This window comes from Balaenoptera physalus (assembly GCF_965194825.1).
Source record: "Balaenoptera physalus genome assembly, chromosome: 3".
In the NCBI taxonomy this organism is placed as follows: Eukaryota; Metazoa; Chordata; class Mammalia; order Artiodactyla; family Balaenopteridae; genus Balaenoptera; species Balaenoptera physalus.
Window position 1 is genome coordinate 43,999,188 of NC_138890.1, and position 14,795 is coordinate 44,013,982.

Sequence of the window (14,795 nt, forward strand, 5' to 3'; positions counted from 1 at the left end):
AAATGGGAATGAAATATAATACATTAAGTGACTTTTGTGAAAACAAAAGATTTCCATTTCTCTTTTGCTTATATAGCTTGTGTTGGTTTTTGTGTTTTCCTCTACTCCTTTCAGCAGCCCTTAAGAACTTCCTGATATGCTGTGCTGTGCATTAAGGTTGTGTTAGTTTTCATAAACAAAAGCTTTTGAATCTGCATTCCTGCCACTTAATGACTGGCACTACATGCTGTGCCTTGCTGTAATTGTGTTGATTCAGCACTGTGGGAGCTTTCTGTTTTCCTTTGAAAACTGTTTTATTATGAGGAAAAGCTTCAGAAATAAGGACTATAGACACCTTTTGAATTTAATGTCCTTAGAGTTGCTTCTCTTTTTAATGCTTTATATAGGTGAAAGATATGATCCTGAGCCTAAATCAAAATGGGATGAGGACTGGGATAAAAACAAGAGTGCTTTTCCATTCAGTGATAAATTAGGTGAACTGAGTGATAAAATTGGAAGCACAATTGACGACACCATCAGCAAGTTCCGGAGGAAAGATAGAGAAGACTCTCCAGAAAGATGCAGGTATTAACACTTTGTCTCCTGGGTCTCTTGGAAAGGGTACTAAATTGACACAGCTGGGTCTTGGGTTTTTTTGTTTATTTGTTTTGGGTGTTGGCATTATCTGAAATTCAGCTTTATTTGTTTGTTTCTTTAATAGATTTTATTTTTTAGAGCAATTTTATCTTCACAGAAAAATTGTGCATAAAGTACAGGGAGTTGCTACATAACCCCACCTCTCCGAGTGCAAAAACACATGCACACACACACAGTTTCTCCTGTTATTAACATCTTGCATTAGTGTGGTACATTTATTAACAATTGATAACCAATATTATTAACTAAACTCTTCAGTTTGCATTAGGGTTTACTGTGTTGTACAGTTGACAGATACATAGTATCCACCGTTACAGAACCATACAGAGTAGTTTCACTCCCCTAAAAATGCCTTGTGCAAAAATATGGAACAATTCATGAATTTGCGTGGGGGCAGGCTAATCTAGTTCCTGACGCGGGATTGAACCGAGACCATGGCAGTGAAAGTGCCAAGTCCTAACCACTGGACCGCCAGGGAATTCCCAGGTCATGCGAATTTTCGCTGTATTGTTCCAGTTTTAGTATATTTGCTGCTGATTTATACATATATATAGTGTGTGTGTGTGTATTTACACACACACACATCGTATATACAGTGCAGCTGTTTATAAGATGCTCTGTCAGACATTATTTGCATTTAGTATTGACATACTTTCCTTGTCTGTGTCCATTTATTTCTAAAATTGATCACATTTCCTGTATGTTTTTATTCAGGCCATTTATTGGAATTTTTTTTCCCAGTAAGAACTTTGACAGCTTATTTTGCAATTGGGCATCTGATGATCCAGGGATCTAAGGTATTGCTGAGGGATAATGAAGTTTATTATTTTATTAGATTTAAACAAAAGTTAGGGGTTTGAAAATTCTTCCTGTGACATTTCATTAAGATTCTGTGCCAGTTTATACCAGAAAAAAAAAATCCAGATGGATATTTGGACTAAAATGTTTTCGAGTGTGACCTGTATTTTCATAGATTACATTTTCTAATGTTGGGGTATTTGTATTTAGTTTTACATAGAACAGTACTAGGAACCTTTTAGCATTCACTTTTTCTTACCTACCAATATAACTATTAACTAGTTTTTCTGCCAGTTATAAGGGCAGTATATGTAGCACTTAATTTGCAAAGCAAGTTTTATAAGATATTTGTCATTTGTGCCTCACTGTATCTCTATTAGATAGTCTAGAGCAAGGATTTTACCATTATTTTTTGGGAGTAAGAACTGAAGCCCAATCAGGCTGTGTGGAACTTGCCTTAAAGTAACACAGAGATGCAACCAAAACTTCAAGTGAGTTCTTGTAACTAAGTATCATCTCTTTTTCTCTTATAAAAAAATCTTAACAGTTCAGATTTAGGGGTCATTAAAAAGAAATAAAAATAATAGTTTTGAAACTATTCAGATTCTAAAATATTTTAGTGTCTTCTCAGTATGTTTCCATATTTATTAAATCTGTGGAATTCCTGTCTGTTTCTGGAATATGATCTTTGAAGAACCAGAATTTATTTTTAATACTTTGAATATATTTTACAACTATATTTCTAGCTCTTTTATACTGAAAGTGTATGCGTATGGCAATAATAAATAACTAAACTTTGGAAAACGATGCCTACCTCAAACACTCTGTGCCGTTTTTCCCTCTTTAATGTTCTTGTGGCCTTTGTGTTCACACTTTTGGTTTGACTTAAAACATAGTGGCCACATATTCTGTTGCTATTTCCTGAAGAAGTATGGGAATCAGGTAGGTAGGCTGGTTAGAAATCTAACTATGTACCTTCTTGTTTTGTTACTTTCTCTTCTTTGCCCTCCACCCTCAATTTTTCTTTCCTTGCTTTGTCTTCCTATTCTTTTTTTTTTTTTTCTGTTTCTCCCTTGATTTTTTCTTTTCTACATTTGCCTCTAAGACAGGGTGTGCTAGAGTTCCTAAATCTTTTATATATTCAGGTTTAAAAGAGTGAAAATGTAGTGTATGTTATTTGTTTTAGTAACTAAAGAGCAAACCAGGGACTTAACATCTTGGAGTATTAGTGAGAGAAGAATAGATTTTTAGACAAAGTTGCATGGGACCTATCTGGCATGTTATCAGAATTTTAGACTTATTAGCTCATTATTAGATTCAGGAATTCTTGAACACTGATCATATATGAAGCTTTCATTTCATTGTGTGCTAGTCAAGTTTACATTCTCACCTTGTAAAGAAATTATCTTGCACTGTAATCAAATTGGACATCAGAAAGGTAAGAAATTTCAGTCTCAGATATAGGACTGATGGTGGGAATTTTTAGGTCATTTGTTGCTGAGAAATTAGTAAGTGACAAAGGGGTTTTGAACATTTGATCAGAACTTGTAGATTCCCTAAAATGTTTATAGATAAAAATACATTTAACCCCTTTGCTCAGTGTGGGAAGCCATTCTTCTTGATTCTTGATTTGTACAGGTTCCAAATTGATTTATATTTAAGTAGAAATTGCTTTAGATTAGTCCGAGTTAAATTGCATCAGTAATAATAGTCATAGTTTTAAGGAGAATTTTAAGTATTTTACTTCAGAATATTTATAATTTAAACCACCTACTCTGAAATTAAGACATAGTAAGTAATGGAACGTATTTCAGGCAATTTCTCTCTCTGTCCTACTTGCACCAGAAAAAACCCCAATGCGTCATTACTGGAGAGCACACTGGTGCTGACATTTTTAATTTGGGGCATATGAAAAACGCAGCTCTTTTACTCATTCTGTATTTTTTTCCTTTTGCATGTTAAGAAGAAGAAAAAATCTTTGAATGTGCCTGAAAAGGAATTCTTCTAAAATATTTTAAATATATTTAAATTTTCTGTAAAGCAATTTTCTTAGTTTTGTAAAAGTTTGATCTCGTGATTCTATATAGTAAAATAGAGCACAGTTCTTGTAAAGTGTGTTACCTCATTTTTCTGCATTTACAGATGAGAGTTTAATCATTTGAATGCAGATAGGATAATATTTAAAAGATATCCATTGAAATTATAGTATTTTATTATATATTTGCATTAGTATATGAGAGTCAGTGACAGAATCTTGTTATATAAATGGAACTGTAGTTGTTGCACACCGTCCATTTCAAGAAAATGGTTATCAAATGCAGCTATTTGAGCTCCTAGGCTCTAATCAGTTGATTCTGATATGATAATAACCCTGCTATTTTATTTTTTAATTAAGCTTTAAATCTATAATAAATAAGCACTTGAATTATTTCAGGCTTTTTTATTTGTACACATTTATGTAAATACTTTTTTGTAGCAGTATTTTAGACTTACCTGGGGAATTTGATGGGTTCCCACTTCTGCTCCCCAGTGCATACATATGATTATTCAGGTAGCTTAGATAACATTCTCTTGATCCCTGTCAAATAGTCAAAGTATGGAATTTGGAGTTACTGCATTTGAAATTCTTTAGCTCAAATCACTGAGGGCTCCATTTTAAAGTAATCCCTAGTCTTATTATTTTCCTTCATTTTTAATATCTTTTAGTGACAGTGACGAGGAAAAGAAAGCAAGAAGAGGCAGATCTCCCAAAGGTGAATTCAAAGATGAAGAGGAGACTGTGACGACAAAACATATCCATATCACACAGGCCACAGAGACCACCACCACAAGACACAAGCGCACAGCAAATCCTTCCAAAACCATTGATCTTGGAGCAGCAGCACACTACACGGGGGACAAAGCAAGTCCAGATCAGAATGCTTCAGCTCACACACCTCAGTCTTCAGTTAAGGTGGGAATGGCACGAGTTTACACATTGTACACAGTTTTATTCTTATAAATTACTTTTAGAATTACTGCATTAGTAGGCTCAGGCATTTCTAGGTAATCATATTAATTATTAGATCATCTGGCATGTATTACTCAGTCATTAATAATAAGAAATCTCTTTGGAGGAAGAAACCTGTCCAATTGCTGAATGATTATCTATGCACTTTCTATGAAAATAGTAATAACACTCTTGGTTCATTTGGGAAAGGTTGTGAATCAGAACGTAGTGCATCTGTTTCCTTCTAGACACCACCACTGGTACCAAGTGTGAGATTCACTAAGGAAAACATGGTAGTGTTTGGAAGTTGTAACAAATGACCACTTGTATATATGACAAGTAGTTATATAGCGGAACTGGTCTTGTTTAATACAGAGATCGTTCCTGTGAAAAGGAGGTTTATTTGCCCTGTGGTCAGTATTGATCAGTAGCAGCACTAATTCTTGTACTGTCTTCACTTTTTATTCACCACAGAAATGAAATCCACCTGCCAGATACCTGGCTGCAAGCTAGTCTTTTGGACAGAAATCTGCCTAAGAGGGAGGAGGTTTGCCCCGAAAGCCTCAATAGTTGTTCTGTTACTCTCCCCCCACTAGTATTCACCCAGCTTGTATCTTTGCATCAAATGTAGCTGAAAGCTAGGGAAAATAGTCTTCTAATGTATCTTGCAAATTGCAGGTGACTCTAAAAATAAAGCTAGTCCTACTTAGTGTCAAGAACTGTGTCAAGTTTTCCCACATATCTTCTGGTGTATAATTTCACCCATATTGTGCTCTTTTTAGTTGTGACAAAAACCTCAAAATTATAACTCAACTAGTTGTAGTTAAAAAGGGGAAATGGATGTGTTATTTCCTTGTGGTCTTAGTTTTCTCCTGCTGTGGATACAGTTAGCTTACTGATGACTGTCTTAAGATCTGGTACATAGTCATAATTAAAACCCAAATAATACATGATGGCTGTTATATGGAGAGTTCATTTATGGTTGCATGGGGAAAGTCATCCAACCTGTATAATTCTTTTTAACAGTAAACTGAGACTTTTATATCTTAAAAGGATTTTAAATATCAATTTGTAGTACAGCCTGAATGTATGTCACTGCCATAAATATTTTAAATTTATAGTGTAAGCTTTTTGACTTTGTTTTTATTACCAAAAAAATGCATAGAACTCTGTGAAGTTCTCGGCAAGTTACTCAGCTGCTTCAGATCTCTTTCAACCTCAAGGCCTTTTTGAACCACAGTATATAGTGTTTTAATCTTCAAAGCTCAAATTAACATGCCTAGGAATTTACAGTGTTTTCCTATTGCCTAGCACTTCTGTTCTAATTTAACATGTATGTGTTGAACATACAGGACCTATGCATTAGGGTGCTTAGAACTATGTATAAGAGAAAAATCATATAACAACTCCAGCCCCACAGTTTGGGAACTAAATATAAAACAGATGTCAAGGTATATCAGACCAACATGGAATTATACTGACCTGTATGGTATACAAACAGTGTTGCTAAAGTTCACAGAATCATAAAATTTTAGAGCTAGATAGGATGTTGGCCTCCAATCCAGTAGATCTCAGACCTTCTTATGCATTGGGATTACTAAAGGAGCTTTGTAAGACTGTACAGACCAAGATCCCAACCTGGGCAATTATGATTCAGTATGTTGTGATGGAGCTGGGCATATATATTTCTTTAATGCTTCTCAAGTGATTCTGTGTTAAGATTTGAGTGGGATCTGGAAGGTGTGTTTTCTCAGAGTGAAATGCAGTAAGAAATGAGAAAGTAACCCAGGAACAGTGGACATGCCTAATCTTGTCTGATCTCCGAAAAGAAGTGAGTTAGGGAAAAGAGGAGTGTGGATGTTAGGGACTTTTACAATGCTAGGAATCGAATACTTTAAAAATACTATCTCTCCATAAGGATTCAAGGTCACTTCTCTTTTTTCAGAAAAGGAAATCTACCTTTATTAAGATAATTACAGGTATTTGTGTCTCAGTTGGGAATTGCAGATAAGTAGAGCAGATTTAAAAAAAAAATAGTAGAAATATGTTTTCTAAGCTTATTAGTTCTGTGTGTGTTTTCAGACTTCAGTGCCTAGCAGCAAGTCATCTGGTGACCTTGTTGATCTGTTTGATGGCACCAGCCAATCAACAGGTAAGCTTCCACATTGGCTTTTTCTTTTTGTCAATAGTATTCTTGGTTTCAGAGTAATTTTTTTTAATGGCAAATAAAAGATGGAATGAAAATTTAAAAAAAATTTTTTTTGCATTAGATTTATTTTTAATGTGAAATTAATTCACTTTGAGCATTATTTGGGAGGAAGTGTTTAATTGCCTAAAATAAGGAAGGTGAGCACTTAAATATTTGACTGATAATTCAGTGATCTCTCTCAATTTCTTTAGCACTGAGTATTTGGGGTCGCTTTGCTTTTTCTGTAAGTGAAATGTACTGCTCTGCCCATTTCACTGTCTTTCCATAAATCTTAATTCTGGCTGTCAAACTACCCACGCCTAGAGTTCATTTAAACTTTTCATTCATTTATTCACTAAACATTTATCGAACCAGACACTGGCCTGGGTGCTTGCGGTATAATGCTTAGTAAAACAGTTCTTGCCCTCATGGGAAGGTCAAGTGGAGGAAGTAATCATTAATCAAAGAGTCACAAATAGTTACCTAGTTACAAACATACAGAGTGCTTTGGAGGAAAGGGGCATTCTGTGAAAGTGTGACATATTTTAAAGAGGGCTGGAGCAAAAGCATAGTCCATTCACCAAGATTTTCTCACAGAGAAGATTAACGATTTCTTCAGTTTGATGTCCAATACGTGCTAGATTTTTTTTTGAGTAATTCCCTATAAATTGTTTTCAAGAAAATTGATTATTTTAGGTTGCATTTGATGATTATGGAGTCGTAATAAACTGTACTGCAAGTCAAAACAGCTTAAGAAATAAAACTTATGTTTAAAGTTCATTTCACATTAAAACGTAACTGACGAGATTGGCATAGAAATAATGTCAAAGTAAATCTGTTGTTTCTAGTTGTGTAATAATTTTTCAAAACTGAATTGTTTTAAAATTTACATTAGTATTTATGATGAAAATTACTTCTCACTGATAGTTTAGTACATATGATTAATTTAAAGTCTATTATTTTCTCCCTCTCCTTGCCTACTAACATAAAATTAATTCTTAGACTAGGTGTGAACTTACTAGGGTGTCTGGTTCAATCCAATTTCTGAGATTCTTCAATTCCCACTCCCTTTTTTCTGTAAATGTAACTGTTCGTAAAATTATTCCTTAAACTCTATTGAACTGTCATGCCCAAGTTTGCAAACAACTACATTAGTTGTTTAACAATTTATGTGCTGTCTTTTTGTATGTTGAAGATTTTAATAGTAGTATTAACTGGTAGTTAGCATGTAGTCATATAATACAGACTTAGTGTCACAGAATATCAACTATTTTGGATTTCCTGGTATGAAATATTAAAGAGCCCCTTTCATGCATCTGTGAAAATTTTTAATGGAGCAATCAGAGAAGAATTAACTAGGAAGGTCAGATGAGTGAATCTAACTTTTTTCCTTGGTGTTAGCAAGATTGCTTTGAACAGAGAGAATTATTAAATACCAGCATGCTTCCTTTGCTTGGCAAGAAACCTTTGAGTGGTTTTTCTTCTCCAGTGCAAGCAGTAGATTGGCTAATTAAATAGAAGTAGCAATTAATATTAATACAGTAATTGAGACAAAGTCTGAATGAAATCTGGAATATTTCTTGCCTTAATTTTTTTATCTTGATATTTTCTAAAAACCAACTGAAAGTGGGTTGACATTATAATTTTTTTTTTTAAATTGTTCACTGTTTATTATTACGGTCACTCTTTTTTTTAAATAATTTTTTTTTTTTTTTTTTTTTTTGTGGCTGCGTTGGGTCTTCGTTGCTGCGCGCGGGCTTTCTCTTGTTGCCGCGAGCGGGGCCTGCTCTTTGTTGAGGTGTGCGGGCTTCTCGTTGCGGTGGCTTCTCTTGTTGCGGAGCACACGGGCTCTAGACATGCGGGCTCAGTAGTTGTGGCACGTGGGCTCTAGAGTGCAGGCTCAGTAGTTGTGGCGCATGGGCTTAGTTGCTCCGCGGCATGTGGGATCCTCCCGGACCAGGGCTCGAACCTGTGGTCCCCTGCATCGGCAGGAGAATTCTCAACCACTGCGCCAGCAGGGAAGTCCCCATAATTATTTTTTAAAGTTCTCTCCTATTTGAAACAGTTTGTTTAACCAGTTTGTGTAGAACCCCCTCCAATCAGTAAGATGAATTTCATTACCATGAATTTCTATTTAAATATTTTAGTAATAATATATTTTAAATTGAATTCAGCAGTGGAGAAAAAAATTGGATGTTAAATCTTTAGCACCTACATGTAAGAAAGTCTAAGAATCTACCATATTAGCATTGCTATTTGGTATGCCATTTGGGTGTCATTTACCATATGTGCCTATATTTATAATACTGCTGTCATGCAAGTAATATGGACATGAACTGTAAACCTAAGCAGATACAGCTTCTGTACCGTTCACCAGATAAATGTCTCCTTGGAGAAAGTGCTCAGATTTTCTTTTTTTATGTGTTATTTCATCCTTTTTGTTAGCATCTTCAGAAGTATATGTGGTAAAATCATAGTGGAATATCAACCAAGTTTAAAAATACACATGTGAAACCCATTCATCAAGATTTTCTTGAGACTGTGATGATAAATGTCCCACTCTGGTGATGTTCTTTTAAAATCTGTACTCAAATGATACTTTGGTGACATTTATATATAGTATGTTTCTAAGTAAACATTTTTTAAATGAATAATAATGTATTTAGAAAATAAGCCAGTTACAAATATAATGCCAAGAACCATTCCATTTCATTTTTAGTATATCTCGTCTTCAAAGTTTTCGTTGTCTCCTTTGTCCCTTTTGTAATTAAGGAATTTAGGTCTTGATTAACATACTACTACATAAGTTGTTTCTAGTACAATGAATGAGGTTGAAGAGAAAATATAAAGACTTTACAAGGCTTGCAATATCTTTTGATTTTTTGGTTGTTAAAAAATATTTTTTAAGATTAACGTGTATCAAATCCAAAATGTTCATTACGTTTACATTTGAACCTGTTGCCCTGTACTCCGTTATCACTAAAGTTAGTTGAGGATATTTACATGGATGTGAACCACCTTGTTATAGCCAAGTTACTGGTTATTACAACCCAACCTATCTATTAGAATTTTCATGGGCGTTGTCTCTAGTTTAACCTAAGTTTACTAAGAATAAAATGTTTTACCATATTCTGTTTTAACTCATTAAAAGTAGTGCGTGCTCATTTTAGAAATTTTATGGAAAAAAAGTACTTCACTGTAACTTAGGTGCGTAAAGTTAACTATTAATAATTTTGGTGAATAGTCTTTCTTTAAACATTTTCTATATAATCAGTCAATATATTTAAGCATTTATTTATTTATTTTTTCCACAACTCACACACTGTATTTTATTTTTACAAAAGATAAATAAACTGACACCAAGCATTGTAAATTAAGCATTTATTATGTTGAAAATCTTTTTCAGGCTTCTAGATAAAGATTTTATTGTTATTATATTTTTTTGTAAACTCTTTTTCATCTAAAATCTCATGACCATTTCCTTATTATAGTTGGTATTTTACAGACCTTTTAATTGCTTTATAATCTTAACATTGTGTAAATATGCTGTAAGTTACTGGACCAGTCAGCCTCTTATTTTTTGGACATTAGGTTTTGATTTGTTTCCAAACTTCTCTCTGTTATAAAGTAGTGAAGTAGCATCTTTCAAAATCTTCCATTTTGGTAAGGAGAAAATAATATTTCATTCTATTTTGCATGTGTTCGATGACTGACTTTGAAACTTTTCATGCTTTTATATTGCTAGTTGTAACTTGTCTATTCATGTCCTTTGTCCTTTTTTTTTAAATTGGGGTTGTTTATCCTTATCGATTTTTTAAAAAACTTATTTATATTAGTTTTTCATCATATATTTACAATTTTTTGCATTTTGTCATTTCTTTTAATTTTGTATTTATTAGAATTCCTCATGCAAAAGTTTTCATAGTGTAATCTAGATTAAATTCTTCGTTAAAGAAAATTTCCATTTATAGTTAAAGCACTGTCTAGTTCAGCTATATTTTTCCTGTTCACAGTGTTGCTTTGGAAAATACATGTTCCCAGCTGGTGATTGTAAATAACCTCCTTGCTTCCCTGAAAAGGCAGATGGAAATGGTTCATTTATAATGACACCTCTCATGTGGGAATCTTGAAGGATAGCTCTTATTGTGAAATTTAGCAGTCTTCCACATGCAGCAATTTTTGGTAGACTCTTATTTAAATTCCCTTAGATAGACGTTATCTGGGAAAAATGCTTAAGTATAGAAAATGTCTGTTAAGTTTAAGGCATTGGTATGCATAACATCATGCATATAGATATGGATAGTCCCTCCTAGGAGGGAGAAGCTTTTCCTAAATGAAATAAGAGATTTTTAATTTCTGAGACAGTTTCCAAAGTTGAGGATCACATTATGGAAAACACAATAGAAGTATAATCTGTGGCACTTCAGAAGATGGAGAAAAGTTAAATCCTTTTCAAGGAAAGGTGGCTTCTATTTGTAAAATACTTAATGTGTGTGTTTCCACTCTTTTACCTCCAGTGTTCTTAAATTAGTCATGTTTGAAATTAAACTCCCTGTAGTGTGGATGGAGAGAATAATAATATTTGCTATAGACAAGTTATGAACATAGTATAATTTTAGCTTAGGTGTTAGAAGGTAGAGCAATAGAATAACTAAATAGATAATTATTTGAAATATTAAATTCAGGATATGACAAAAATAAAATATGTCACCCAGTTTGAAGATGTGATTCACAGTATTCAGTGGTATACTCCACAGCATGAATTTTCTTTGTAGCCCAGACTGGATAAGATTTGAAAATTCCGAACTTATTTGGCATAATAAATTACATATTGATGTTTATTCACTGCTTGGATGAAGAAAATGAAAATAATCTCCTATTTTCAAATCCCTGAATGTTATAATAAAAGATTAACTATCATTCTGTTACCTAACAGTATTCTTTGATCAATATTTTTAACATGAAGGAGTATTACAGAAGACACACTTATGAATATTAAGCAGCAACTGTTCACACCATTGATTTCCCTGCTAGATTTTATTAATATATGTGTGCTTGTTTATATAGTTTAAAAATATAGCTCATTGATCTTTTGTACCTATCGTCACATTTATTATGACATATGTACCTTTAAAGAAGAGAAAAATCACTGTGATATTTTCCTTTGGATAAAGCAAAAGCAGACATATGAGCTGTAGTTGTTGCTAGGAGTAGAGAACCTTGGCCTTGGTGGAAGTTAGTTCACGGTGAGTGAGTATATATGTGAATATGTGCATCTGTAATGAGGTGAAGGAATAAGGAATTTGTTAGGCCTGCTGATAGTTGACTACAGTAAATGTGCGTTAAAAAGAAATACCAAGTTCACCTGTGTCAGAAACTGATTTGTTCCTTTTATTACTGCTGGCTATTTATTAAGAAGGGGAGATGGTTCTAGTTTAATTAACCCAGTTGAGTGTAGCAGATGGGACAGAATGTCTTGCAGCGATAAGACAATTCAGAAATGGCACCAGATGTTGGAAGCTGTCCCTGGTGGTATTTGAGTGCAGCCCAGATGTTCCAGTCCCACCTGGCTAGTTTCTAAGCACTGCAGGCTAAGCAGCTGTGATGTAACCTATATAATGTTCACATAACACTAAAAGCACTATAATTGAACTGCCGCTCTAAATTTCTAAGGTTGTGACTCTTAAGAGGTGAAATCTTTAAGGACAAAAATAAGGACAACTATTTAAGGTTTTAGATCCTTTGACTATTGCTGTTTCATTGATAACTGAATTGAGGAGAAGTGGAATATAAAACTTAACATAATGTTACTGTTCAAATTATACATAAAAGTAAATATTCTTACCTATTTAGTGTTTACAGATGAAAATTTGTATGAGAATGTGATGTTATGCGTGCAGATTGATCTGCAGCCTTATGATTTGAATCTCACCCCTTTAAAAACACCAGTCTGGAAGTGGCAAAAAGCTACTGGGTTTTTTTTCAAGGATTAAAAATGCAAGTATTTTGCAAATATTTGCAAGTAAACAATAGGAAAAAATAGTCCACCTAAATCATTGCATTCATTTTTCTTCCTATAGCTATTAAAACTGATTTCTATGCAGATCAACTTAAAGGGTTTTGGGGGTTTTTTTTTCCCCTTTTATTTAAAAAAAAGTCAAACTGCAGAAAATTTGTCACATTTTCTTTGTCTCTCTCTAGTTCTTGTTTGGTTTTGTTTATTTATTGTGCACCATTTGAGAGAGAATTGCAAACATCATGACATTTTGCCCCTAAAATACTTCAGCATATATCTCCTTACAACAAGGACATTCTCCTTCACAATCATAATATAATTATCATACTTGGGGAATTTAACATTAAAACAGTATTGTTGTATAATAGACCATATTCACATTTCCCTAGTGTCTCAATTACATCATTTCAGTATAGCACTTACTTAAATATCCAGAGTCCAGTCAGGGATCACCCATTTCATTTACTTGTCATGTTTCTTTAGGCTTCTTTAATCTGGAGTGGTCCCAGTCTTTGTCTTTTATGATGACATTTTCTGAAGAGTCTTGAGAGCTGTTTTGCAGAATGTCCCTCAGTTTGTATTTGTCTGATTCATTCTTCATGATTGGAGTCAGGTTAAATATTTTTGGGAAGAATTTGAGTGATGATCTCTTTTTTAGTCCCTTTATATTAGAAGACCCATGAGTGCTATTTTGTCCGATTATTAGTGACATTAAGTTTGAGCACTTGTTTAAGGTGGTATCCATCTGATTTCTGCACTGTAAAAGTAGCTTAATCCCTTTTTATTTGTAAGTAATCTGTAGGGTGATGATTTGATTACCCAGCAACATTTTACCCAGGTTTTAGCATCCATTGAAGATTCTTATAAAGAGCATAATTGGCCAGATAAACTGCATGCCTACGTTATGTTCGTGAAATGTAAGTAAGGGGTGACTGTAACCACAGTTGTAGTATCTATCATATTACTAGTTATAGAACTGAGGGATACTGTAAGAGAGTCTGTCCTGTGGTAGCTTAAAGGGAACATGGTGACGTGAAAAGCTGGATCAACTAACTAGCTGTTATGATGGGTCTTGGGGCTCTAGTATTGGGTATTTTTTGAGTGCAGTGCTAAAATGGCTTCCTAAAAGTGCTATCAATTGTGCTGTGGTTCTGACAGTTTTTTTCCTCATACTTAATTTCTAGGAGGATCAGCTGATTTATTTGGAGGCTTTGCTGACTTTGGCTCAGCCGCTGCATCAAGCAATTTCCCTTCCCAAGGTACGATATGATTTGATTGGCCAGAAATCTAGGGGCAGTAGAAATGTTACCAAAACAAAACAACTCTTCACCACCCCACCCCCATCTGCTTCTTTTGGCCATTTTCTACTTGTAGCAGTGTTTATAATTCCCAATTCCCAAAGAATTTATTCACAAAGGTACTTTATTGGGCCAGTATTCTAAATGTGCCAGACGAATTAATCTGGTTGCAGACTACTCAGGTACACCTAAATAAAATTGCCCTCACTCATAAGTGACTCTTGTTTTATTTTTTTTGGGGGGGGGTGTGTGCGGGGAGTAGGTGGGTAGGGAGTGTGAATAAGTATAAATCTCATTTTAGCAGCAAGAATATTATGGTTTATGTTTAGCTTATATGATTTTCTTGAATGAAATTCGGGGACATTGGAGTTGGGCAGACCATCTTACCAAAATTCATGTCTTTATAATTTAGATATCTTAAGAGAATTTCTATGAAAAATAACTGAACTTCATTTTGGCCTATCCTTAAATGTGAGCAGTTGAACCTCAGCCAAAAAAAACCTTCCTCATTCCATGTTAAATTAGAAATTTTAAAATACTCTAGATTTGTTGTGATCATTTCACAATATTTGTAAAGATCAAATCATTATGTTGTCCACCTGAAACTAATATAATGTTATGTGTCAGTTACACCCTCACTTTTTTTAAAATGGCAAAAAAAAAGCTAACATCCAAGCAGAATATAGGCTTAAACATAATGGATTGAGGTGAAGGGCTTGTATTGTTCCCACTTATTATTAATATTTTTATCTTACTACCTCTGCCATATACTTTGGTAGCTATTTAACTTTATGAAAGCCTCAGCCTCCACCTTTCTAAAATTGGGAATAATGCTACTTGTCTTGGTTCTTTATAAGGATAGAGTAACGT

At 34.0% G+C, this 14,795-nt stretch overlaps 2 protein-coding genes and 1 long non-coding RNA gene across 8 annotated transcripts in view; 2 read left to right on the top strand and 1 right to left on the bottom strand.

Annotated features, from left to right (window-relative positions):
- CLINT1 (clathrin interactor 1) overlaps positions 1-14,795 on the top strand; it is a 66,370-nt gene that overhangs the window by 44,052 nt on the left and 7,523 nt on the right. For 4 of the 6 annotated variants that reach the window (XM_082453907.1, XM_082453910.1, XM_082453906.1 and 1 more), the window contains exons 6-9: positions 387-564; positions 4,141-4,387; positions 6,506-6,575; positions 13,812-13,886. In XM_082453907.1, the coding sequence (XP_082310033.1) occupies positions 387-564; positions 4,141-4,387; positions 6,506-6,575; positions 13,812-13,886 (570 nt within the window). The remainder of the gene's footprint in view (positions 1-386; positions 565-4,140; positions 4,388-6,505; positions 6,576-13,811; positions 13,887-14,795) is intronic. The other 2 variants (XM_082453909.1, XM_082453911.1) reach the window with 1 other exon arrangement.
- LOC309656971 overlaps positions 1-14,795 on the bottom strand; it is a 222,452-nt gene that overhangs the window by 38,452 nt on the left and 169,205 nt on the right. The gene's annotated exons all lie outside the window — the stretch shown is intronic.
- Positions 1-14,795, top strand: part of SOX30 (SRY-box transcription factor 30) — a 165,049-nt gene that overhangs the window by 2,797 nt on the left and 147,457 nt on the right. The window lies entirely within an intron of this gene.